This window comes from Bison bison, unplaced genomic scaffold, assembly GCF_000754665.1.
Source record: "Bison bison bison isolate TAMUID 2011002044 unplaced genomic scaffold, Bison_UMD1.0 scf7180017864495, whole genome shotgun sequence".
NCBI classification, from domain to species: Eukaryota; Metazoa; Chordata; class Mammalia; order Artiodactyla; family Bovidae; genus Bison; species Bison bison.
Window position 1 is genome coordinate 4,503,571 of NW_011495054.1, and position 9,944 is coordinate 4,513,514.

Genomic DNA, 9,944 nt, shown 5'->3' on the forward strand with positions numbered 1-9,944 from the left:
GGGGGGGGGGGGTCTGGCAAGAGAGGCTCAGATGCACCCTCCAGGCTCCAGCCAGCCCTGACCCCCTCCTTAACCACAGCTACCCCTCAAAGCTAAGCACCCTCCTGCCATCACCTAACTGCCTGTCTCCATTCTGTGCCAACCCCAAATAACCCCCTATAAGGGCCCAGCCCAAAGCCACCTCCTCCAGGAAGCCTCCCAGCCTGCCCTGGCCCACTGTGGACCGCTCCCTGTTCTGAGTTCTGTTACTGGCTATGCTGCTGGCTCAGGGCACTGGTCTCGTGTGGCTGACTTCTCCCCACTGGCACTGTCACTTTCTGTAACCACGGAGTACAACACTGGGTCCCCATGGGGCCTTGGCCTGGGCTGAACATACACCAGGCACTTAGCAAGCATCTGTAAGACAGATGGACAAAAGGACAGATGGATGGACGGGCAGGACTGATAGACAGATGGTGGCTGCTGAAGTAAACAAGAGGACGGAAAGAAAGGCAATCATCTATATGGACAGGAGAGTGGAGAGAAGGACAGATGCTCAGGCAGGTGCTGAAGTAGATGCACAGGACAGGATGGATTCATTCCCTCATCTGTCAATACGCAACAAACCTTCACTTATAAAGCGCCGACAATGCGCCAGCCCCTGTGCTAGGTACTAGGGCCCGCACAGCGGCCTTGTCCCTTGCCTTGTCTTCATGGGGCCTGAGTCCGGTTGGAGACAGGCACTGAATGCCCTGTAAGAGTGCTACCAGGAAGGGCAGAGAGGGCAGGCGGCCGTGAGGAGTGGTGGTGGGGGCCGGATGGAGGGGGAGGAAGAAGAGCGTTCCAGGCAGAAGGAACAGCACTTTCTAAAGCCCCGAGGCAAGAGGTAACACATCTTCCTCAAGGAACTGGGAGGAGGCCAGAGGCCGGAGCACAGATCAAGGTCAACAGGCTGGGGAGGGAGAGGGTGCCGGGGGCTTCTGAGGCCACATTATGGGCTGCGGCATCACCCTGGAACAAGAGGGCAGCCCCCGGTGAGATTTACGAAGAGCCGAGACAGAGCAGAGGGGATGGACCAACAGATGGACAGACGGATGAGCGCCAAGACTCTGATCAGAAAGATGAGGAATGAAGCAGGGAAGGTGGTCAGTCAGCAAGACGGCTAGACAGGTAGAAGGGAGGGCAGATGGACAGACAGGTAGATGATGAGCCACGACAGGTAACCAAACAGGATATAGCAACAAGGTGGGTGGACAGAAGATCTTGACGACAGGGCTAAGATGGGCAGGTAGGTGACAGATGGATGAATAAGAGGAGAGTGAAAGATGGACAGGCTGTGGAGGGTGGACAAATGAGCTGATAAACAAGATGCACGGATGGGTAAATGGATGGACAGATGGAAGAATGGGCAGGTGGATGGAGAGATGGATGGAAGAATGGGCGGGTGGATGGAGAGATGGATGGATGGGTGGGTGGGTAGAGAGATGGATGGAAGAATGGGCGGGTGGATGGAGAGATGGATGGATGGGTCGGTGGAGAGATGGATGTATAGGAGGGAGAAAGGGAAGGGTGGACATGGAGGGAGGGAAGAGTGGACAGATGTGAGAATGGACAGGCAGGCAGATGGGTAGGCAGATGGGTGGATGGGTGAGGGAGGGAGGAAGAAAGGGCTGGCTGATAGGAGTGGGAGACAGGTTGGCCAGTGGAACAGGGGCAGCTGCAGTGGCAGCAGGTCCCTGAAACTGACCCAACCTGCCACCCCAGCCCCCCCTGGTGCCACCTGGTGCCAGCTGCGCCCACCTGGTGCCAGTAAGCAGAGCCATTGTTCAGCTCCATCTCTTTCTGCATCCACTCCAGGTTGGCCTCTAGGAAGTTCTTGAGCCTCTCACAGTAACCGACTTCATACTCGAAGGGGCCGCAGTAATTCACCACCGTGTTCATCCAGTACATGTAGATGAGCTGGGGGCAGGGGGGGAGTGAGGTGGGTGAGGGCAGGGGTGGGGCAGCAGGGCTGCTCTCTTCCCCGAGGACCCCCTGACCCCCGACTCGGGCTCAGAGCCCCCACTCCCATCCAGGTCTCCAGAGTCCAAGGAGCGCTGGTGGGGACACCCCTGCACCTTTGCCCACGCCGGCTTCTGTCCCCCAGGGCCCTCCTCACCTAGCCACTCTTACTCCCTCCCAACAGGGCCCAATGCCCCTGGCCGCCTCCCGCTTCTGAACGCCTTCAGCATTCACCGTCTGTCCTAGATGACGCCTCCTTTGCTACTGGGGACCCCCGCCCTCACCCCACCCTCACCGCAATCTATACATGTGGTCGGTCAGTCAGTGACCAATTTCGTAGAGTACCTACTATGTCCTGCCTCAAGCACTGAGGACACCGCCGTGAACTTGGCAAGAGAATCTCATGCCGGTTCTCCCCGCCCCCCGCTGTCACATGAACTAGCCTGGACCGGGCTGGAGGGTCAAAGACCACAAGACCCCGGTCGCCTCCACCACCCCAGCTGATCCACCTCCCTTGGGGGCCAGTGTGCAAGATTGGGAGATAACATGGGCAAAGCGCCTGGCACGTGTGTCTGGGGTTCCTCACGTGAGAACCACATTGGGCCTTGCCTTCGTGTTCCTGGCTCAGGCTATGAGGACCATGAGAGGTGGAATCGTGCCTCATTTACCACTGGGCACCCCAAACCATGAGGGCCTGACCCAGTGTCTGACCTCTCCCCAGACATTGAGGTCCCACGAGGGCACCTCAACTGCAACTGGGGGTCAGAAAGAGGAGAGGGAGTTTACAGACGGCTGTCGGCCGTACCCCGTCTCCTTGATGCGCTCTGTCCCCCTCACCACTATGCGTCTCAGACCCACCACGCTGGCGTTCATTTTCACGGCTCTATCATCCTGCACTGTGTTTGGTACCGCAAGCCAGTTGCCCGGGGGCTACCTGCTGGTGGCATTTGAGTGTTCCCACCTCAGAGGCTGCTCTGAACCCCTCGCACGCATCCTCGGGTCATCTCTAGGGTACACGCCTGAGGAGCGGGGCCACTGGGTCCTCAGGTATGTGTGCGTTCAACTCTACAGGCTAACACCGACTTATCATCCAGCAGGGGTGTCACATCCCCATGCACCCTGTGGGAGCACGGCTGGCACACCATAGCCTCACCCATTCCCCATGCCTTCTGAAAGGTGTGACTACCACTTTTAAACAGCCCCAAAGCAGTTAAAGCAACACAAAAGCTTGTTTACGGTTTCATCAGATGTAGTAAAACCAATTTAACCCAAGGAAGGGAGTGGAAATAACTCGGTCCACTCACTGATGAATGGATAAACAAAACTGTCTATCCCTAAGATGCGATATTATTCGGCCATAAAAAGGAATAAAGTTCTAACACACGCTAAAATGTGCAGGAACCTTGAAAACAAGTGAAAGAAGCCAGTTGCACAAGGCCACATATTGTATGATTTCTTTCATAGGAATTGTCCAGAATAAGCCAATCCGTAGAGAGAGAAAGTAGATTAGTGGCTGCCAGGGGCTGGGTGGAGGGGTGGAAAGGGAGGTGACTGCTAACGGGTATGGGGTTTCTTCCTGGGGTGGTGAGAATGTTCTGGAATTAAGATAGTGGTGGTGGTCGTGTAACCTTACGAATATAGTAAAAACCACTGGAGTGTACACATTTTAAAATGGTGAATTTTATGGCATGGGAATTCTATCTCAATAAAAATGAATGAATGAATGAAAGGGAATGGGAACGGCAGCCACCCCTTGTAGTTTGGTGTGTGTCTCTGGGCTGGGGAGGCAGGGAATGGTGCTGAGAAGGGGGTTTCAATTAATATTAGTAACATTCCAGGGTTTAGTTGGGGCATTTATTTTATTATTAAGCTTTGTAACTTGGAAATGCGTGTTGGGGGCCAGCGTGAGGCACTCCGCCCGTGGCAAAGGTCATGAGGAAGGAGGCTCGGCATACGCAAAGGCAGGATCGAGCCTCAGGAGTCCCCCTGGAAATCCTCGAGCATCTACCCCCATAACCAGAGCCTGCCTACTTTACTACTTTGTGCTCTCACCTACACCTCTGACTTTATGGGGGGCTGTCCCCCACCACCTCTTTCGGAGAAGGAGTTAACTTAGAGCTCCAGTTAATAATAATTCCTGGGCGTGACAAGAGTGTTTTAACCTACAAACTCCTCTGAAGGTTCTCTAGCCTGCCTGACAGGCTTGTCCGGCCACATGTGATTGCTCACAGCCTCCCAACCGTGAGAGGCAAGAGATGCTTTAAACCTTCTAAAAACAGGTTCCTTAGAAAAGTTAGAAAACCATTAGTATAAGTATAGTGGGCTGATTAGAAATTGTATTGGTGAAGGGTTTTTCATTTGTTGAGCCAATGTTCGCTGCTAAGTCTCCACATCCCCTGCCCTTATACACATTAATGAATATATAGAAGAAATAAGTATTAACCTTTGATATTAGTCACGTTGGACCTTAGGCTAAGTAAATTCTTTTCTTAATTAAAACCCACTACACCCTCACCCTATAGGAATGTAACTTTATCTGGTACCTTCGGAAGGTGGCGTCTGTTTCAAAAATTATCACCCCTGGAGAAATAAGTGTTCTGGTTGACTGACCGCTGTCACAAGGAGAGGGTCATAAATTGTCAGCAGGCCCCCTGGCCAGAAGATGATGTAACACCCCTAAGACCTCTGTATACGTTTGTATGAAGTACCTGACTTTGATAAAAGTCAGGACTGCTGACCCCGTGTGACTTTTGCATAACATCTCAATGTATAAAAGTAGACCATGGAAAATAAAGAATTGGGATCAGTTCCTCGAAAGACTGGTCTCCCCATGTCTCTCTCTCTCAAACTCTGGCTGAGTCTCCATCTGGAGCGTGGAACCCGCCATGCTTACTAATTATGCCTGGGCTTCTAAGATCCGACCGGGGAGGCCTCGGTGTCTCCTCTCCTTTGTGAGAACGGAAGGACGCCTGCGGCCTACGTAAGTGGTGCAAGCTTCTTGTCTTGAAGTTTTATTGGTCTCCCGCGTAAACCAAGCTACTCAGCCTCTTTTCTCCACTGAATTTTCCTACTGAGCCATCCTCATTCTATTACTCTTTACATCTCTAATTAATATCTAATTGAAGCTATTGTATTCTGATCCTCGCCGACGCTGTCCCCGCTTCGAACTCCCTGGAACAGCCGGGGCTGGACCCCGGCAAACGCGTTATATGTTTTCACATGCATCAGAGAGTACCCAGGGTAAATGTTCAGCAAAAACAGGTGAGCCTTTTCTTCCCAACTGGATGGAAGGTTGGGGGTGGGGGAGAGCCCCCTACGCACATCTCAGACCCCTCCGAAGCTCTCTAGGGAACACACTTGCTGGGTGGGCGGAGTCCCGGGTTCCCCGACTGACCAGGCCCTCACCTCCTCGGACACAGCAGCCTCCACCACGCCCGCGGCGTAGGCCTGCAGACTGTCGTTGAAGCGGCCGTTCGTGTGCAGCTCCAGAAAGGCCCACCTGCAGAGGCAGAGAGGGGGACACCTGGTCAGCGAGGGGGCGAGCGTGAAACAGGTGCTCAGCTCGGCTTGCGCCTATCTGCAGCTTTAAACCACAGAAAACAACTCAGTGACGAACTGCCATTCACATGGATGTCTGTCGGTCTGCCTCCGTGCACATTTCAGGCTGATGCCTAAAAGCGCAACTGCTGGGTCAAAGGATACATGGATTTTTATTCTTAACAGATGCTTACAAACAGAGCTGAACTAACCCTTACTCCCCGCCCTGCCCCCATAATACAGCTACTCCCTAGTGAGGGTTTCCTCTGTGCCAGGCACTGTTCTAGTCATTTCCATATCTTTTTTTTTTTTATTTTTACAATTCATTCATTTATTTATTCTTGGCATCACTGGGTCTCGTTGCTGTGGTGGGCTTTCTCTAGTTGCAGCATATGGACGTCTCATTTGGTGAAATTCTCTCTATACATATTAGCCCTGGCTTGTCACTGATATGGAAAATGCCTGTATTTTAACAGGTTTTTCCTTTTTTTTTTGCCATGGAGTGGTTTTCAGCTTTGTCCTATCTTTCCTTTATGGTTCTGGATTTCATCCTTGCTCCAAGGACAGAGAAATATTCACCCAGGTGACTTCTGTAACTAAGGAAAACATTTGTGAAGGTAATTTCTTTTAAGAAAATGAGGGCGACAGAAGACACCGGTGAAACCTTGAAGAGGTTACATGACAGGAGAGCCAGGCTGAGCCAGGGCTGTCCCATGGAGAGTTGGCTACAAACCCACCAAAGAGCTCCAGGACAAGAACAGCTCTGCCCTAGAGAATATACAGCAGAGATAAGGACTATCGAACGCTCACACCCCAAAGTTTCGCCAATTGAGGTTTTGTGAGCACCTATGGGAGCCGGACACAAAGGGCATACAAGAATGAATGCAACTGCTGTGACAAGAAAAGGATACCCTGAGGAGGTACGCTCCTGCTGCTACTGAGTAAAATCTAGGAAGGCTTCTCAGAAGAGGTGATAGCTGCTCTGGGTTCTAAAGTTTAAGTAGGAGCTTGCAGGAAGAAGGGGGTCAGAGGGAGGAGAGGGAAAGTAAAAGAAAGAAGGGCAAGCTCTGAAAGTTCCAAAGCAAGGAAATTGAGCCACAAGATAAAAAGGAGCTGTGGGGACGTGTTATGGGGCCCCGACAGTGGACAACAACTCCCAGTGCTAGGCACATCACATGTTTACTTCTCTCTCTAAGTTCTTCCAACATGTACAGATGTGGGACCCGAGGCTCAGAGAGGTGAAGCCACTTGCCCGAAGTCACACAGCAAGTAAGTGAAGGAGCTGAGACTAGCACTGCAGAGCATGTGCTCTGAGCCTCTAACTTAACTGAGTTTTGTGGGCAACCGTTTAGTCCTTAAAGGTGAAGGGGTTAGTTCTTACCAAAGGAATACGAGAGCCATGGACTTCCAGGTAATGACTCACACAGAATCACAGATAAGGACAGGAAAACGCAAGAGCCTAGAATAAAGGTCTTAAATTTTAAGGAAAGCAGAAGACAAAGAGAGCCTGGGCTCTCTCAGACTGACTTTGAATCCCCAGGTCTGTCTGTTACTGACTGTGTACCTTTGGGCAAATTGCCCTCTCTGGGCCTCAGTTTTCTCATCTACAAAATGGGCAGGGTGACTCCCACTTCAGAGGGTTGCCATGGCAGGTGCCAGAAGAGGACTCACGTTTTACAGCCACTAAATACATGTCTTACCACGAATCTGAGAGGGGAGGTTTGGAGTGATCCAGTAGATTTGGTGGATTTCAAACAGGGCTCAGTATGTACACTCACTTAAAAAAAAAAAAAAAATCACAAGGAATCAAGAGAGAATGTATACAAATTACCTAAAACCAAAAAAGAAGCTGTTCAGATGCTAAGCCTTGGTGATAACTGAAAGGTCAGTGGCCTTCCTCCAGACAGCCCTCCTTAAAAGCTCTCTGGCGGGGAGCAGGCTCAGTTAGGGCCATGGTGCTGAGTCCATGGACTCAGGCAGTGGCTGAGAACTCACCCTGCGACCCGGACTCTCACAGCCCTTATGGAGCCGTAGGAGGGTCCTTGTTCACAGCAACCTTTTTTTTTCCTGGCTGTACTGCTTGGCTTGCAGGATCTTAGTTCCCCAATCAGGGATAGAACCCGTGCCCCCTGCAGTAGAAGCTCAGAGTCTTAATCACTGGACCGCCAGGGAAATCCCTGGCATTTCTGAGTAGAGCTGGAGAAACCTGGACCCTCTCGAAATATCTGGTGTTAGGGGCCTAACACAATAACCTACACATAGACACTGTGGGCGTAGAGAACCTCATGGCAGGCTGCCATGGGTAAGGAGGTGTCAGACATTAGGTTTTTTCTTTTTTTCCTCCAAAAAATAAAAAACAGGATTAGAGAAGGACAAATGGTAGATTCAGGATTGCCTCACGTTCAAAAGCATTACACACACACAGAGACACACACCAGTACACATACACATGTATATATATATATATGTTTAGGCCTGTTAGGCACAGAAAATTCTGGAAGAAAGAACTACAGTGGCTTTATATATGAAAAGAAAGAATGGGGGCACGGTTTATCTTCCACATCCCATCTTACCTTTCTAAACTGCTAGAATTTTTTTTACCATCAATAGTTAAGTGTGTGCTCAGTCATGTCCGACTTTTTGCAACCCCATGGACTCTAGTCCACCAGACACCTCTCTCCATAGGATTTTACAGGCAATACTGGAGTGGGTTGCCATTTCCTTCTCCAGGGGATCTTCCTAACCCATGGATCAAACCCACATCTCTTGTATCTCCTGCATTGGCAGGTGGATTCCTTACAACTAGCGCTACCTGGGAAGCCCAGAACAATTAAGTACTATTAACTATTAACCTAATAATTAAGTACAAAAATATAAAAGAATGCAGCGTGACTCTTTCAAGCTGGATGAAAAGGAAAAGAATGAGTGGACAGGAATAATCCACTCCGAGCCAGGCCACGGTACTGTAAATAAGGAATGAGTCAAGACAGTGCCCTGTTCAAGACAGTGCCTCCTGCTTTCCTCCCTGGGCTGCCTTATTCCAAAGGGCAACCGGGGTGATTCCATTTGGATGGTGAAGTTTATTTACTTCACCGGAGTCCCCAAAAATCTGGTCAGGTGGGTTTCAGCCTATCTTTCCAGAACATCTTGGAAAGACCTTGGAAAGGATTTCAGTGCTGAAGCCCCTGCGGCTGCTCTCTGAGGATCCTTCTGTTGCTTCAGGCCCTAAGCCCTTATCAAATGATTCTTTTCCAGAACCTTGCAAGGCTGTCACCATTCTCATCACGAAAGTCAGTCAGCAGCTGCTGATCACCTGTAGTAAGTGTCCGGACAGAGATCTGAACCTAGATCTCTCTGATGTTAAACCTGAAACCTTGCTGCAAACCAAACCTTCGTACTTTTTCAGCCTCAGTTTTCTCATCTGTAAAATGGGAAGGTTTTGGACATCAGCAAATGACTTCTGGAATCCCTCACTGCCATGCTGGCTGACAAGTTTGAGATAGTATCCCAGTTCCTGGACAAAAAAACAACAACAATAACAACAAAAAACAAACTACTAAGAAGAGAGTGTTTCTAAAGAAAAATGTTCCCATTAGACTATTCTTGATTCAGAGATCATGGCCTTCCTGCTTGTTTGGTTCTAAAATAGCTGATCGCTTTAGAAGATGAAAAGGGAAGAGATCGATAAATATTGTTCTGGTTTGTTTCTAATGCACTGGCTTGAAAAAAAAAAAAAAAAAAAAAGTCAGCTGCACTGAATCTATTTCCTCAATATTTTTTTTTTTTCTGGAAAGTCTATGGCCCACACTGTGATTTTATGTCAGGGGCAACAAATACGTCTGAGATGACGCCAGGGTTTAATGAAGAGGCCACGTTTGAGAAGAAAAAGCCAGACCATTCTTGTGAAATGAGCATGTGTGCATACTCAATTGCCCAGTCGTGTCTGACTCTTTTGCAGCCCCATGGACTGTACCCCACCAGGCTCTTCTGTCCATGATTTCCCAGGCAAGAATACTGGAGTGGGTTGTCATTTCCTTCTCCAGGGGATCTTCCCAACCCAGGGATCAAACCCATGTCTCCTGCATTGGCAGGTGGATTCTTTACCACTGAACTACCAGGGAAGCCCGTGACATGAGCAGGTCACAAATCTCCCTTCCCCATCACTGCCGTTTCAGCGTATAGCGTGCCCTGGACATCTTCTACTATGTGGGATGTACTACCTTATTTGTGGCTATCATTCCTTTTCCATTTATGATGGTGTGTGAAGAAGGCTGAGCGCCGAAGAATTGATGCTTTTGAACTGTGGTGTTGGAGAAGACTCTTGAGAGTCCCTTGGACTGCAAGGAGATCCAACCAGTCCATTCTGAAGGAGATCAGCCCTGGGATTTCTTTGGAGGGAATGATGCTAAAGCTGAAAGTCCAGTACC

General features: G+C 49.9%; 1 protein-coding gene across 1 annotated transcript in view; it reads right to left on the bottom strand.

Annotated features, from left to right (window-relative positions):
- Nucleotides 1-9,944, bottom strand: part of PLBD2 (phospholipase B domain containing 2) — a 21,795-nt gene that overhangs the window by 7,725 nt on the left and 4,126 nt on the right. Inside the window, 2 exon segments of the mRNA XM_010828565.1 lie at nucleotides 1,776-1,938; nucleotides 5,386-5,479. Of these exon segments, the coding sequence (XP_010826867.1) occupies nucleotides 1,776-1,938; nucleotides 5,386-5,479 (257 nt within the window).